The 18,845-nt window shown below is 23.2% G+C and overlaps 2 protein-coding genes across 3 annotated transcripts in view; both read right to left on the bottom strand.

Moving 5' to 3' along the window:
• LOC136989495 (serine-rich adhesin for platelets-like) overlaps nucleotides 1-2,937 on the bottom strand; it is a 62,323-nt gene extending 59,386 nt beyond the window's left edge. For both annotated transcript variants that reach the window (XM_067287674.1, XM_067287683.1), the window contains exon 1: nucleotides 2,719-2,937. The gene's annotated coding sequence lies outside the window, so the exon portion shown is untranslated. The remainder of the gene's footprint in view (nucleotides 1-2,718) is intronic.
• Nucleotides 2,938-4,936: 1,999 nt separating this feature from the next.
• cta (Guanine nucleotide-binding protein subunit alpha cta) overlaps nucleotides 4,937-18,845 on the bottom strand; it is a 31,733-nt gene continuing 17,824 nt past the window's right edge. The window contains exon 3 of the mRNA XM_067287851.1: nucleotides 4,937-6,910. Coding sequence (XP_067143952.1) covers nucleotides 6,335-6,910 — 576 coding nt within the window. The 3' untranslated portion in view covers nucleotides 4,937-6,334. The remainder of the gene's footprint in view (nucleotides 6,911-18,845) is intronic.

Here is an 18,845-nt window from a genome sequence, read left to right as displayed (position 1 = left end):
AAATTATTAATTTATCTTAAACAAATTATATGCAAATGGCTTTCATTTATTAATTCATCATAAAAGATGAATAATAAAATCCCTATAACACTAATGTTCTTCAAATTTAAATTAGCTAAATACATCCAATTCTGTTACTATATAGACTTTTTTATACACAATTTTGATTTAATATGATCTTGGAAATAACTCAACTTCTGTTTTTACAAAATTTGTTTTGATCAAACAAATTTTCTTTTTTGAAAATCTCTGCTTAGTTTCATTTTTGGTTCTATTCCTCCTGTGAGCACTAAGAGGGCCTTTCCTTCCACACCAATTGTGGGTTTGGCCAGATCCATAATGGGAATAATTGGGTGATGAGAAATGAGGCCCAACATATCCAGGGCAGATTGCCTAGAAAAAATTCTTGGAATTCTCTCACATGGATTGGATCTAGTCTCTCCAAGAGTGGTTAGCTGACAATTTGACTATCTTGGCCATCCATTTTAATTCTAAGAAAAAAATGTTCATACTTCCTTTCCTAGAAAACTGTTCTTTTTTAGAAAAAGTTCTTAGAATTTGCATTTAATCTGCAATACATAATAAAGTAAATTTTAAGATTTGGCTATGTTTTTGCAACTGATTTGAATGTATATAGTGAGAATTAGTCTTTAATTTTGACTTTATCTCACAACTGAAACACAAAAAAATTTAATTCAAAGTTTGATAATTTGCTTTTATGATTGTGTTTTATCAGATTTCTTTCAATACAGAATAGTTTTTATTTTTATGCCATTTAGTGTTTAATTGAAAATGTCAAAAAAATTTGTGCAAATAGTATAAATTTATTAAATTTTTCTGATAATCAGAAAAGGGACAATTGTAACTTACTTAACTAAAATTGAGATATTTTGTTTAAGAATATCCTATTATATTAATTGGTTTAAAAAAATCTGTAACCCTTCTTCCATTTTCTCATATGGACAGCATCTTTTTTACATGGATTTTTTAGGTACTGTACCTATTACCTATCTACAGTGTAAAAACAGTTCAGTGTATAGAAGCTTAGAAATTTATATAGGTAGATATAAATTACATACATTTCAAGAATACTATTAATATATCCAATGTTTAAATACAAACAAATGCTATTTTAAACATTTGAAAACAACACAAATCAAACTATATATATATATAGTTGCTCAGTAAAAACAATACTTCATATTCAGTTGTCTCATATATGTACCAGCAGTAATTTTTTTAGAAAAAGAGAACTGCATATACTTTAATAAATGCCAATAGTGTTCAAATCTTCTACCTTAAACTATTTTAAGAAGAAACTAAAAATGTGTTTAACATAATTTTTTTTTTGTTGAATTCAAACTGTGTAATTCAATTTTAGATCATTTGATGTGTAAAAAAATATTGCTTATTTATATTGACTCTATCCTAACTTTTTAAACACAAAAAATTAGATATAAACTATTGGAACTGTTGTAATATTTGATAAATAACATTAATTTTAAATTTATATTGAATTATATTGATAGTTTCATTAAATCATAATTTATGAAACTGGAAACAATACTATAATCTGTTTACTATATGTAAACAAACTATTTAATAACAATAATTACATTAAAATTCAAATATTTATAATTAACATATAGAAAAAAACAATAACTTAAAAAATGTATTTTTAATATGTAAATATTCCTTTTAAAAAATTATATTAAATTTTTAAATGTTAAGTTAATATACCTATATATAAAATTATTATTATTTAATTAAAAGTATAAGTCAATTTATTTCTTTTAGTTTCAAAATCTACATTTGTATTTAACTTCAAATTGTTAATAAAAATAAATTTATCACCCCAAATTTTAAATTTAGTAGTCAAAGTCAATAATTGGGTCCTTCCATCTTATATTACATTTTTACAATGTCAAATTATTATTATTTGAGAAAATCATCCTTAATTCAGCCAAAAAAGTATTCTGCGTGTCATCAGACAGATATTTTATAACCGACTTTGATCAATTTATCATAATTAACTGGAAATTTTTACTTTTTATTTACAAGTCATTTATAAATCTGATTAATGAAATTAAATCTACCATGCAGAAACAACATAATTCTTTTAATATAAACATAAACAGACAATACTGATCATAAAAATATTAAAGAAAAACCAGTAATGAAACTTTCTCCAAATCAGATTGTCAAAAAAATTACCTTAATTCTTTTTTATAATAAAAAAAAATAAACAAACTTGTTTAGGATTAATATAATAGTTCTTATTTGATTATGAATGCTTTTAAGACTCATTCATATGTATTATATAATTAATGTTATCTGTTTGTATAGTATTTAAATGAATAAAAATGAGCATTTGGTTGAAAACAAACTAATTACAGGTGTAAATTTTGTCGAATAAATGTATTTTTTTATGTTAAATACTCGAGAGTTTATGGTTTATAACGATGGAGAAGACGTTAAATTAAAAGAGTTTCATAAGATGAAAGGATCAAGACGACTTTTTCATCTTTCTTCTTATTATTAGAAGACTTAAGATGGTAGATTGGTTTGTTGATTTTTATTTAACGATTATTACGTTTTAAATCTTATATAAAAAGTTACTGACACCGGAGTTTAAATCTATAAAATGCAATTTAGTTAAAGACAAACAAAACTTTTCTTTAAAAACAAATTTAAGAAAAAAAAACACACGCAACCTACAAGATGACTATCGAAGTCGCACTCACTGCGATGATATCTTCGAGTGCACAGATCAATAAATACACATTTGATGGCTCGAATGCACAGTCATTTTTTTAATTATAGAGAATTCATTCTTGACAATTAAAATAGTAATTGAAGCATGTTCACAGCTAAAAACCTTCGTTCTCGTCTTCATAGGTAAACGGACACTAGAGGCGCTGTCTTCGGGACGGGAGCCTTACAATAATAATTGACACTTGGCGCGCTGTCATCAGTTACTATGTTTTTGCTATTTTTTCATTATTATTTTTTTATAATGAAATAATCGTTTTTTTTAAATAGCAAAAGTTACTAATCATTTTGAAACTATAAATATTATTTTATTTCTACTTACGTAATTATTACGAAATTTAGACACACACACAAATTACTATTACACTATTATACTACTACTGTATATTACACTCGGCGAATATTCATAAATCGCAAATTTTTGGCTGTTTTATTTATCAATTCGTGTCGTTTATTGTATTCTGGGGGCTTTCAGCAAACTTTCCCCCTAACTATAACGGAATTTATCTTGTTTCATTATTTAAAACGGGATTCAGAAGTATGATATATACTTGTCGATACTTTATCGATTATTGAGTTTTATACAAAACAGCTAACTAAATCCGATATTATTTTCGATCTGTTAAGCGCATCGATTGAAATCGATTATTTTTAATTAAATATTATTTATTCCCATGAAGGAATATATAATCAGATGCATCATCCAGAAAACAAGATTTTTATATAAAATTTCCATTTTAGAATTGCGATTTCAAAGAATTTCTTACTTCTCAATGATAAAATTAATAACTCCACGAAGAAAATATATTCTATTCTTTTTTTTCTGCTTTTAATCGCCAATTTATATATTCATCTATCTAAATTTTATGAATAATCTGAGTTTAATATCCTTAAAATTTCTTGTATAAAGTAAAAATTTAACAAGAATAACTCAAAAATTCAAATCAACAGTTAAATACACTTCTCAGAAATATATAAAATCCTATTTAAAATTTATTTTCCTTATCATTTAACTCAAAAAAAGAATTTTTCATTATAAATTTACCATTACTAAAACAAATATTTAACAGAGTAAATGGAAATAATTATATTCTTACATATATACATTAATTTATATATATATATAAATGTAAATTTGTTTAATGACTTATTTACTGTACATTAATTTTTTTTTGTTTTTTAACAAAATTTATATATCTTTCATTTACAAAATATACAATATTAAATGCGAAAATACTGTTTGGAAGGATTTAAACAATAGTATTTCTTACACTAAATTTTTTGATGATACATTTCTTTGGATTTCATGATATGAATTGCATTAACAAATCATCAACAACTTTTACAATAATACTTTTATATAAGGGGGAAAAAAACCTTAGAAAATAAAATATAAACACAAATCATTAAGACACAATCTTTGATTGTTGTCTAAGGGACAAATTCAGAACAGAATAACTGCAAATCTCTTTGTCAATAATATTAAATCAATTGTTAAATACATTTTGAATTTCTTAGAAAAACTTGGCAAGTTAACAGTCAAAAAACACATTATTTAAATAAAATATTTTTTAAAAAATGGAGAATATTGCAGATATAATCACAGATATAAAATGGAAATTGTTTTATATATTATTTAATTTTATAATAGCAAAATATTAATTTTAACACTGACATTTTTCTCCTCATTCTTTTTGATGAAATTTAACAATTATTGTGCAATGTTAATTGTAAAACTATAATACTATTAAAACTTTAATCTTGTATATTTACAATAACACTTTTGAAAGAATTAGTTAAGCAATTAACTATTTGAAACTTAAGAAATGGATAATGCTGCATATTAAAACAAAATTGTATCCCTGTTTAATTTATGGTTTCAGATTTAAAAAGCAATGAATTTATTTGTGTTTGGAATAATTATGATTTGTAAATGCACATTGAAAGTATATAATCAACCACATAGAGATGAATCATCACATAATGAAAACTGCTTAATGAATGTTACCACCCGAAATATTTTTATTGGTAGCAATAAATCTACACAGCCAATTAAATAATTCATTTTGCTACTATAGATTCTAATCTAAATCTGAAATGGCCTTATTTTTGATATGAACATTATATTTTAAAATAGTTCATTCTAAAAAGAGCAGCAAAACTAAACTGTAAAAAAATATTTTTCTGAATTTCATTGTAAATATTTAAAAAAAAATTAAGAGAGGAATGCTTAATAATAAAAAGGAATATAATTTATGGATTAAATTAATAAGAATATACTGTTCAAAACAGGTGACCTTTACATGCTCTTATTTATCAATCAAGATTCAAATTAATTGGTAAATAAAGCCTTGATTCAGTTTGAGATATTGAATCAATTAAGATTTAATCTTTACTCTGTACAGATGACAATTAGCATATACTGATTTGTCTGTTAAAGCATAAAATGGCAGTTTATTTCTTAAACCATAAATGAGCATTAAGTGGACAAAACTATTCTTACTGATTTAATGTAAGTTAGAAATAATTACTCATTTAAAATCCTTAGCTGATTTTGGCCAATTCAAAAAGGTGTAATTTTTTAATTAATTCTGAATTACAGTGAAATAATAAATTTTAATTGTCTAATGTCCAATCCTTCTAGATTCTTGGTCATGAATACAAAAAAATTAACCAATAAGCATTCATGTTCAAAAAGTAGTGATTGGTAATTGGTTAACTTATAACTCTCCCCTATGATCCTTAATTATGAAAATGACCATGAAATCACCACAAATTCTAATTAAAACATATCAAAAATTTTCTTTTTAAACATATTATTCAGACAATGCTCTAAGAACAGAAAATTTTAATTTATATTCACATCTTACGTGAGATTCATAAATTTCACAAATTATTATAAACCAAATTTTATGATCACATTATGCTGTTTATAAAATGACAAGACTTAGAAATATTAAAACTAATCTTAAAGGTAACAGGTTGACAACTTAATATTTAAATTCTTCTATTATCCATTTCTTAAGTTTTCTGGAGCATTTGACTTAGTCATCAAATAATTTCCATTACAAATTTTGGAATTGTTACTGAACATAAATCAATATATAATCTTCCGATATGTACAAGTGAGAAAATTCATAAAATCTACTTTGAATTTCATTTTATCACTCTTATGATTACAAAATAATACTAACTTTATATGACTTCTGTAAATTTAATATTTAAAATATTAAAAAGTTTAGTGACAAATTGAAATTTCTCTAATCAATATTATTCAACGTAGGACTTAAATTTTTAAGTCATACATTGAAGTTATTTGGTACTAATAGAATATTTAAAGTTCTATTTGGTATGAGATGTAGAACAAAAAATACATCTATAACTAATTTTTTTTACATAACCTTAAAATCAATAAATCAAATACAAAAAATAATTGAGCCATTAAGCTCTTCTAATGGTCAGTACTACTAAATAAAGTAAAATATAAAATATTCGTTTGTATACAACTATAGTTTCAGTTGTATGTTTTCAAAATATAATTGATGATGAGAATTCTTATTGTTTATTGCAGCATGAGTTGAGCCATATTCTTTTGCAATATAGTCTCTCGAACATCGTTAAATACAGTTTTGATGTTTTCTGTGTCGATGGCTGTAGTATAGTGATAAAAGAACTGTTTTCTATTGTTTCTCTGAACTGAATCAAACATGTCTATCATAAAATTCTGAACATCTTCTAAGCAATGTGGATCACCTTGGAATGTTGGAAAATATCTTAAAATATTTGTATCCTTTCTTTTGAGCTTGTCCCTCAAGAGATCAGTTTTATTGAGAAAAAGAATAATTGATATTTCTGAGAAGCAACGATTATTGGCAATTGTATCAAAAATATTCAACGATTCCAAAAAACGATTCGTACACCTGTCCTCAACAAGAACTTGATCAAATTCACTGGAAGACACAAAAAATAGTATCGAAGTAACATTTTCAAAACACTGGAACCATTTTTGACGTTGCGACCTCTGTCCTCCAACATCAACAAATAAAAAAGGGACACTGTGTATTGATACGAGAAATTCAGTGATACCTTTAGTTGCTTTTCTTGCATGAAGGATATCTTGATTAGATGGAACATAATTCTGAAATTTAAAATAAATCTTATTTTAAATAAAACTGTTATAAATATATAATTTCTATAAATCTTAAATAATTAAAGTAGATGATAAAAATTGTCCATTTATTTTAAATGAAAATTGTAACACAAAAAAAAAAAGTGAAAATAAGAGTGACAAATATAATATCTAAAAATATAAGTTGATGTTAAATTACATATTCTGTGTTTTAAATTATAGAATGTCTACAAATTATCTTTTTTGATTGAATAATCAAAAAAAGGAAATACTGACAAACACACATGTCACACTTACATTAGTTATACAGCAAATATTGTAAAGCATTCACTATATATCATTTAATTCTATCAAAGAATTTAAATTATTGTGTTTATATTTAAACATTCTACAAAATATAGTATTATTACTCATTTGTGATGAATTAATTTATTATTTGTTTACAAAATTATAAAAAAAAAATAATGTAATGTTATTTATTGATGATGATTAATTCATTTTTAATGGCATTTTGCATTTCAACAAGAATAAAATTATAATGTACTTAAACTAAAAATGCTGTGAAAATAAAATAATAATTTAAGAGAGTTTCATTTTTTATTAAAATAAAAGTTATTTACAAAATTTTAAGTCATCAACTTTTGATACGCAAAAACAATCATCATCTTCAAGAACTTATTACTGTATTATAAACCGTAAGAATTAAACACACATTTATTTATTTAAACTTAATATGATATTCATGATGATAATACATACTGGATTATTTGTGAGTCAGTTTCAATTTTATATTAAAAAGATCTACTAATAATTAACAGTAAAATATAATAAATATATTTTTGGATAAACAGGATAGAAAATAAATTTTAATAGTATACAATCTTCTAAAATATTAACATTTTATAATTTCTACATCATTTAATTTCAAGTTTAAACAAACTTATGATTTCTTCTTAAGATCACTATCTGCATTTAAATTACTTTTTAATTAATTCAGTAACAGTAATATTTCATATTCCTCATTGATGCTGGCATCTTGACAAATATCCAGAAAATCTGGCTTCAAACATATGACAGTTCCTTCAAAAAAATAAAAACAAAACATTAGTAATTCATGAGAAATTTTCAATTTATAAAAATCAGGTTTTTGTTATTAAGATCTTATTACTGTAATATATATATAAAATAAATCATTTTATGTTAAAATCATATTCAAAGTTTATTTCTGATGATGAATAAATATTGATATGAATTTCACATAGAAATTATGATAAATCATATACTAATATTTTCTGCATATTAACTCTTACAAGGACAACAGGATATTTAATAACTGTTCATATTTGAAACAAAAAATTGTTTTATGCAAAGAACTATTTATCGTAATCTATTATATTATGTAAATGTAAATTTATTTCTTTAATTTAAAAATGAAAACCTTTAAAATTATTAGAAATATTAAAAGTTTTGTAAACGTTTTTTCTCTTTCTTCTATATTATGTTAAATTTATCAAAAATTAAGAAAACCCATTATTTTAAAAATCCTAAAAAAAAATTGTACAGGCTATCATTGCATATGTATAACAATATGTGAACACACTTCATGATGTAGTTCTGTTCAGAGTAAAATCTTTTAAAAAATATTAAAATATTTACAGAAATGAATGGAAATAAGTTTTCTATTAAGAATATTGTATTTAGTGAGATTCAAAAAAATAATATGTAAAAATTATAAATTGATTTAAAATTTAAAAAGTCTGAATTTTAAATAAATTTATTTCTCAATTTTGAAAAAATAATTCCAAAAATCTTCATTCCTTTCACAAATGAATTTTGTAAAGTTAAGAAAGAAAAGATGAAAAGCATTTTATGAAAATATCTAGAGATTTTATTCAGTATGAATGCAATTCAAAATTCTAATCATCATGACAATGAATTAATTGGCAAATTGTATTCTAATCAAGCCAAATATTTAATGAATTCTGGCTAGTGATACTAACAAAAAAAAAAAATTCAAAACTGACAGATTAAAACAAATTTGCTATAATTAAATGAAGCCAACAAAGTAAACTCTTATTTTATCACTTATGTTGAAGACATATAAGGTATTTTATGTAACAATTATTTCTATATATTTTGAATGTCTTATTGAAATAAATTTAAAAAAGCAAACAATATTTTTTATACAATAGTATCTTGATTAACTGAGACCCATTTAACCAAGATTTCATGTTATCTGAGATGAATCGTAGATGAATACTTCTGATGACAAAAAATAAAAGAATATGGTATACTTTATTCAAGAACATAGTATTGTTTGTTTTACAAATCTTGGCCCAATGATATGCTGGACTCTAAAGAGGATAGAGAAGTTTAAAAAAAATTACTACTGTAACTTCTCATAACACTAAGAATTTAAAAAATAACTAATGATATTTTAATTGTAATCATAGGTTCACATATGTCTTAATAAATACAGTTGTAAATAATATTAAAAGTTTATGCTCAATAAGTTTAACCTAAAAATAAAGTACAGCTAAAGATTAATGCATCCCAATTCAGTTCATTTAATAATTAAACATTCCTATTCAAGTTTATGATTATCCAAGGGACCCTCAAATCTGCATTACCTTAGATAAAGTACATTGGAACTCTACTGTATTTTTTTTAAAATTTTTATATAATTAAATTCTGTAGAATTTAGAAAAATTTTTAATGTTTAAAAACATTTTGAAAAAAATTTAGATATTCAAGCTTAAGAAAATTTTTTATAATTTTTTTACATAATACTCAATGATTTAGGGCTTGATATTATCATCAAATTGATACACAAGTATTATTTAAAAAAAAAATTATTTCAATAATTCACATTACTATTTTCAAAAAACTGTGTTACTAAGTAACAGATTTTTTGAAAGTTTTAGAGATTATACTGTATATAATCATTTACAGTAGCTTTACAGTGTAATTTATCATGGAATTCATTCTAAGCCATTCCGTTTACTTAATCTATTTTTATTGATATTAGACTTCCCTATTGGAGTGGAGAGATTGGAGCAATATTTCATCACTAAAAAAATAAAATAACTTATGTTACACTCATTATATTACATGCAGTAAATCCATATATTTTCATAATTCAGCAACAATTTATTTTAAAAATAAACTTTTATGGTATGTTAATGATGTAATTAATATATGTATTGTTAAACTACGGAATATGAAATGGACTTCCAATACTGAAACCATCAATCAATCAGGTAAGGACAGAATAAACCATTTATAAAACTATTCTGTTTCAGAACTTTAAAAAATACATGTTGTCCTCTTTGCTTTTCCTGTTTAATGTTTATTCTTTTAACGTTAATTTTATTTAGCCAGTTTTCTTAGTTAATAAAGAACTAACAAGACTCATCACATGAATTATTTTTATTGAATCTATTTCATTACTAATAAAAGATATAAGATAATAATATAAGTTATTTTATTACATTCAGTAAATCTGTGCATTTTAAAAATTCAGCAATAATTTAGTTTAAAACATTTTCATGATATATTAATTATATTATTAATATATGGTGTGTAATGTTGTTAAACTATTATTTAATAATAATTATTAAAATAAAAAAAAATTTCTTAAACATCCTGTTTATTATCCTTACATGTATATGTATAATTATTATTTTTGTCTTAAAAGTCCCACTTATATGAATATATATATTTATTATTCAGAGTTTTAACCCAATTAATTTGGATTTCTTCCTAAATCTTATTATGTTAAAAAACCACACATATCAAGAGCATCGAAATAATCATCATTTTTACTCCATTTATACTTACTGTATCTACTTGCATATAAGATGAGATTTTTATTCATTTTTCACTGCTTCAGAAACCTAAGTCATCCTATATGAGCGAGCAAAGGATTTTTGCATTTTTGCAATAATTTTTGTAAACCGCATATTCGCACTTTTAACCAGATACTAACACTCTGGTGTTTAAAAATAAAAGCATTTTATCTGGGTCATTTGAATTGTTTTTGTGCATTGTCAGGAGTAAAGATGAATAGCAATAGGAAAAGCAAAGCTTTTGAATTCAATTCCAAATTGAAATTCCAAAATCACACGGGAGCCCAATATAAGTTTTAATCCATTCCCACATGAAAACATGATTATTCAGAAATCAGAATTCAGAGAAACCCTTAAGTGTAATCAACAGAGAGTGGATTCGACTATTAAGAATTGGCAAAAAAGGTTCCCCATTGTCCACCTTTACATGAACAAATTATGTTGACTTTACAAGATTTTTCCTTAAAGTTTAAAATGCCAGTAATTTTTGCAGGACAATGTGTACATTTATGGGCATTTGATATTTTACTTGTGATTAAATGAAATAAAATTAGAAGTGTATTAATAAATCTAATTTTCTTTATTTTGATCTTTAAAGTCACACCTTGTCCTATATGCGAGATTGTCTTATACGCAAGTAAATATGGTAACTCATGTTTTACCATAAAATGTGTTTTCAAAATCAAAATTGTATTTACAGATTTTATACATCAGAAAATTTTGTTGATTCCATAACTGCAAATATTTATATCCTCAAAAGATAATAAGTAGCTGATTTCTGGAACTTTCTAAGATCTTTTTTTAAATCTATCAATCAGCTACTTTTGAGAATGATGGTTTATTGATCTTATAAAAACACTTTCAAGTGCATAATAGATTAAAAAAATTTATCTTTAGGTAAATAGATTTAAACTATAAAAAGAGCTAATTTTTAATGTAAATCAAAAATTAAATGAGACAAATTCAGAACAATATTTTAAGAAAAAAATTCTATTTTATAATTATTTAATTTATACTTTGCAAAGTATTGTTTACACATAAATAAAAATAAATCTTCTGATGCACCTTATAAGTAGCAATAAATATTTCCATAAGTAATCTTTTGAAAGCCACACATGAACCTTATACACACAGAACAGTAAAACAAAAAGTTATAGTAACATTATACAATAATTATTATTTTTTCCTTGTTTTCATTTATATATTCTTGTTTATAAACATATTTTTCTTAAAATTAAAAATAAATAAAAGAAATAGATACTTACGAACATATATTAAATTTCCATTCAATAAAAATCTTTAAAATTCTTTTAAAATTCATCAGATTTTCATATTAATAAATTCACAAAATACTTCTGTATGATTTTTATAATTCTCTCATATCACAATGTACTCTAGAAATAAAATTTGCATATGATTGATTAAATAATGTTTTAATATAAATTACATTTGAAAAAAAATTATCAAACAAATTTAGTGGTTCAAATTAGAAATAGTTTTCATAGAAAAAATACATTTTTATTTTGTAATATTTATATAACTTAAAAGTTTTTTTTTAAAAATGTTAATAAATAATTGATTGTACTACTTACAATTCATAAAAACAGAACATACAAAATTCTTCTGTACATTTTTCCTTCCAAGAAAAACTATTAATATTTATTTTCCTATTACAAAGTTAGAATTATAAAACAGTCACTTTAAACTTTAAATAATAATAAAATCACATTGCAATGCAAATTTTAGAAAATATGAATTAACATAAATATATCATAGTCAATCTACTTTATTGGATAACCATAAATTTATAAAATATATTCCTTTCAAACTCACTGAAAGAAATCATCTATCTTTAATAGCTTATTAAAATATTCACATAAAACACAAAGTACGATTTTGTTTTAATATTGTTTTATGTAAATTGTTAGTAAACTATTGCTAAAGCAATGTTCTAGCAGCTTCACATTACCTATCTTTAAGCTGTTATGTAATATATGAATGTTTTGTTATAATCTTATGTGTTATATTCTATAATTTCCTATTTTTTAAGATAAATTCTATGATTAATGGCTTTGTTTCTAAGGAACATTTGTTTATTATATTTATTTATTATTTCATCTCAGTGAAACTTACTGAATCTATATATACATTTTGTATACATGACTTTAACAGTAGTTTGTTTTTTCAATTATCAAATAAAAAACAAGGTCACAACTTTTAAACAGCTACAAATAATGTATCTATTATTAAGTTTTTGATGTCAAAAATACACTTGACACATCTGCAGAAAAATATTGAAATATGAATCTCTACATTGACAAATGGATCAATTTATAAAAATCTTTCTAGTACCTTTTTATTTACAAGTCACAATATATTGGTTGTTTTTAAGTTTTTTTTTCATAATTGCTTAACAGGAAAACAAAATTAACTAAAACAATTATGGTTTTCTGTCTTGCTGTCACCATGATTTATTGCCCAGATATCAAATTTCAAATGACTCCTCTTTCTAAATATATATATAACATTATTTGTGTATCATTATATATATAATATGAATAATAAAATATATATCAACATATTTATAATTATATGTCTATATACAATATAAACAAAGCCCAAATTAAGTAAATCATAAATGTTACTTCCCAAAAACAAATCTGCCAATTTAGATATAAGCTAATTTTAATTAATTAAATGACAAAAATTTTGTTATTTAATTAATTAAAATGTTTCCCCAAAAGCCAGTAATTTAGATGTATATGCCAATAAATGATTTTTATTCTTGGGAAATTTTTCATCTTTTAATTTTAAAAATATCTGACAATTCCATGTTTGAAAATAAATTTCCTAAAAATTTTATCATCTGTTATATACATTTATTATAATTGTATTAACAGCTATATGATAATTATGTTAGAATGAATTGCATAATCCTAGTGTGCAACAACATTTTCAGTATGTGATGTGATATGTCAATACACTCTAACAGCTTCTTTCTACATAAGTGAAATTTTCGCAGTAAGTTATTTTAGCTAAAACAACTTACTGCAAAAATTAAAAACATCCAATACATCTCTTTGAAAAAATAGCAAATATAATCTTATATTTTCAAATTTATTAGAAATGAAAGTTCTGTCAGAAGATTTCATAAATATTTAGTGTAGTAACAATTACTTTTTAAAAAATATTCCTAAATTAGTCTAAAGTATAGATTCTGCACCAAGAATTTTATCATCAATATTTAAATTAAAGTCTTTATAATCACTATTTACAATTCTGATGTAAATGTAATTTAATAAATTTTACCAGTAAAGAGTCAAAAACTTTTTACACAATTTACAAAATAAAAATTTATTATTGCTGCATAATTATTAAAATATATAATAATATGTTTATTGAGTGGTCTATAAGTTATTAAATTCAGAATTTTTATCATGTATTAATTTTTAAGCATTTTACTTGTTTTAATCTTTTAAATTTATAAATGCAGACTTCAAAGTTAATGAAAAGTCTACAACATTCCTTTATTACTTGCATATACTTACATTTACAACAACTTCTAATAATTCAAAAGTATAGAAATGAATGGATTTTTAAATATTAAAAGTTGTTTTAAATGTAAATATGAAAAAAAAAATCTAGCTACATTAAATTACAATTCAAAAATTTGTAAAATATTTTAAGTAAAATTATTTCTAATTGCAAAATTATTATTTAAACATTTAAATGTAAAATTAACAACAACTAATAAAAATTTATATAAATTTACAAAACTGATATTATGAGAAAATCTAATATATTATATTAAAGCTAATTATTGATAGTAACAATTTCTATAAAATAACTTTAATTAGAAATAATTATTAAAAATTACTTTCACAAATATAATTTGCAACATTTATAATGAATCTCAAAAGAAAATGACAAATCTACTTTATGGAACTCATTTGTCTCACTTCAGTTACTTCTCTTTCAACCTCAACACTGTAAGAGTTATTTATAGATGAACCATATCAAACCTCTATCTTAGCAATGTTGAATTTATGACATCCAAAGAGACTGTTGACAATTTATTTTTGGAAATCATTATTTGAAGAAAAAACAGATAATATAAAAATTGATACATTCTCTTAATTAAAAAGTAAAAAAAAAACTGTATTTTTAATTTTTATATTTAAATTATATAATTTAAATTTATAAATATATCAGAAAATTAAATTATATAATTTAGTTTTAGACTGATATCAGAAAATATTGAGTTTTAATATTTATAAAGCTTAAAAATTGATTAAAAATTATTATATTTATTTTCTAAAAATATATTTTATTCCATTAAGAAATTATAAAAGAAATTTTTCTTACATAAAAATCTAGAATATGCTTTTATATTTTTCAAGGTAAGGCAAAACATCATTGTTAAAATGGAAAAAGATGTAACATTTCGTGCCTTTGCCAACAATTTTATCAAAACAAAACTGGATATACAACAAAAGAACATTTACAGAATACAAAAATTTATATTGTTTATTATTTACACTACTTGATAAAAGCCATTAAGTAACTATATATATATATATATTCAGCATTATTTATCCAATACAGAGCATTACTGTTCTATATTTTTGATTCATTTATTGCTTATACATTATTTTGTAATATTGATAAGATGATATAATTGCTACAAGACTTTAAAAAAGAATACTTATTTCTATCAATTTTTAAATAAACCTGTTTAAAACTTTATATTTTTTTAACTTTTGAATACAAAATTAAATTTTAAAATTATATATATTTGAAAAATTAAATCCATATATTTTGTATCAACCGGATAGATAGATTACAAAAATCACACCTTTAAAAAATCCAGCAATGATATTTACAAAATAATAACGTTTTTGATCAGCTTCACTGACCTTCTTCAGTTACGATAGAATAGAACATGAAAAATAAAATGTAAATTTGTGATTTTTTGGTAAATTAAATCTTATATTCTTAAAATGACTTTTATGAATTTTAAACGAATGGAATAAAATGAATTTTAAAAAACTTTGATTTGTAATCATTCACAGTTTAACTAATTAATAATCTTGTTTGATAAACACTAGTATGTGAATAAGAGATGCTGTAATACTATTTCTTTTCTACTAAATGATTTTACAAAAAAGACAATACAATGATAAAGCAAAATTTATTAAAGTACTTTTATATTCTCTGACAATGGAGGCTTTATAAGCAAAATAATATACAACTTTTAGACTTCCAAATGTTTTCTTGTAAAAACAACTGAAAAATTTTTTTTTTTACAAAATATCTTATGTTAGTGAAAACAAAATTTTACAGAAAGTTGTATATTTGTAAGAACAAAATTTTCAAATATTCTTTGTTTTCTTATTTTAAGAACTCTGTTCTATTTTGATGGCAAAGTCTCCAATGCCAGAAGGAAATAATATTTTTATATAAAATTATTTTACCATTGTACTGTCAATTTTAAAAAAACAACATTTCAGGATTATTGATTAGTTTTGGCATTTTATAAAAAGAAATTGTATTAATTAAAAACATTTTTTAAATGAAAATGTCAAAATTATTTTCTCAGTTCAGTTATTTAATATCTTTGATATTTGAAAATAATGACTCATTCTTCATTACCTCATATTCAAAGGTTTGAAGCTAAAAGTATAAGTTATACATATATACTTTTGCTTCTAATAATATAGTATGTTTTCTATTATTAACTGTAGAAACATTTCTATTCAACTTTAGCTAAGAAAAGTTTAAATGTGTTTAGAATTAAAAAAAAAATTGCACTGTTAAAAATATAAAAGAACAAAATTCACAAAAATACACAAGGAAAAACTTCCACTTACACTAAAACAACAAATGATTCATGTTTATTTTTTCATTCCATAAAATTTATTATAAGAAAATAAAATACAGGAATTAAAATAAATTTTACTCATTTCAATTCCAATATTTTCCTTTTAAGTGTGTTAGAATGAATAATTCAGAAATTTATTACTTCATTTTGTTTTGCAATTTAAAATATTTAGTGACTCAAAAACAAAATGTAATATTAAGCTTAATTTAAAATATATATTTATTTTGATCAACTTTAAAAATGTTACACACTTTAAAGAGTGAAATTATAAAAAGTATTATATATAATTATATAACACGACTAATTCGAAATACAATAAAATTTAAAATAATAATCTTATCTATGAGATCACTTCCTGCTGTGCAATATGTATAACCTAGAAGAAAATGAACCTAAAATGGAATAATTTAGAAAGGAATTTTTTTATATTTAAATTATAATAAGTAGATGTAATGTATCTTATAATAGGAAATTACTTTATTGATAAACTTTCTGGTTAAATCAATGAGTAATTTGGTATAATTTAGACATTGTTAAGTATTTTAATAAAAATCCTACTTAGCTCCTTAAACAATAAATCATCCAATGTTTCTTTAATAAATGTTTTCTCAACAACAGGTGTTGGATGATTTATTTTAATAAATTTAAAACAGATCAAATCAGTAGAATTAATGTATTTTTTTATACAGAATATCAAATCATGTTTAATATTCAATGCTTTATAAGTACTAATAACAAAACAAATTAATGTTTTTGTACTAAAATAACAAATTATTTAAATGTAGATATTGTTCAATGAACAATTTCCATTATTATTAACTTTAAAATTATATATATATATATGTGTATTGTGATTAGTTAACTTCTATCATTTAGTATGTGAACACTTATTGGTAAACTTCTAATATATAAATAATATAGAGAATTGAGAGAGGATTTAGATAAAGCCGTCCAGAGAGTGATCGATCTCGACCAGATAGTTAAGTCTGGCAAACAACTGCAAGGTAAGCTGGAGTTTCAAATTGATTCTTTGAGAAACGAGAAGGTAAAGAACAATATTATAGTCCCGAACTTCCCCGTTCAAGACAAACGATCTCACGGATGAAATTAATTATTATATTATGAACTACCTAGGATTATCTGACTGTTTGCCTGATGGTGTGGTCAGTGTGTCAGATGGAGAAGATAAATCTATTGTGAAAATTTTATTAAGTTCTAGCTATGAGAGAAACTCGATTTTGCGAGAGTTTTGGAAAAAGAGGTCAAAGTTATCCGGTACAGGAAAGGGAAAGTTTCTATTTATAGCAGATCTATGCAAGAGATCCAGGATCAGAAGGAAAAAATTAACTTTAGTGATAAGTCAAGAAAAAGCTAAGGGTCATAAAATAAAGGTTAGAGACGATTATTTCATAAAAGATGGTAATATTTTTACGTATGATTTAAATCTGGAAGAAGTAATTCAGATTAGATATTTTTTATGAGTCGCCAGACTGTTGATATAGAGAGGTGTGAGCAGGAGAGGTTGGAATTTGATGTTAATATAGTTCACTCCATTGTTTATGCAGACGATATTGTGATAATCGCCCCCACTGCTGCCGCTCTACGGAGGAAAATTCAGCAAACAACTTTATATTTTAATAAATTAAAATTGAATATTAATCCGAAGAAATCGGCTATCATGGTGTTTAGAAATGGTTCTAGGATTTCAAAGAAGAACATGTTATTTTATATTAATAAAGAGGAATTAAAAATAGTCAATGATATAAAGTTTTTAGGGTTAATTTTGACCCCTATGCTGTCCTTTGAAAAACAAGTCAGGGTCTCACTGGTCAAGGCAAATAAGTTGATATGAAGTTTAGTAATGCTATTTTCAAAAATTAAATTGAAAAACATTCAAACTTAATTTAAATTGTTTTCAGTAATTGTTAACGCAACAAGCTATGCAGCCCCAATTTGGTGTTTGCCAAAATATCAGAAGTTAGAGACGATTCAACTAAGTTCATACGGAGAGTATTTTTACTGGACTATAAATTCCCTGGAAGCATTCTGAGATTGGAATTGCATAGATTTAGAATGACGTCAATGTTGGTTAAGTGATGCGTAAAAATTTTTAATGAAGGTAAGAGACAGCGGACAGCTGTTATTTAGCCTTTTGAACCAATTATACTGGAAATCATTACGTTCAGAATCGAGAAAGAACTGGGTAAGTCAACTG

This window comes from Centruroides vittatus, unplaced genomic scaffold (assembly GCF_030686945.1).
Source record: "Centruroides vittatus isolate TY-2023 unplaced genomic scaffold, ASM3068694v2 contig_13, whole genome shotgun sequence".
In the NCBI taxonomy this organism is placed as follows: domain Eukaryota; kingdom Metazoa; phylum Arthropoda; class Arachnida; order Scorpiones; family Buthidae; genus Centruroides; species Centruroides vittatus.
This window is presented reverse-complemented; position numbering and strand designations above follow the sequence as displayed.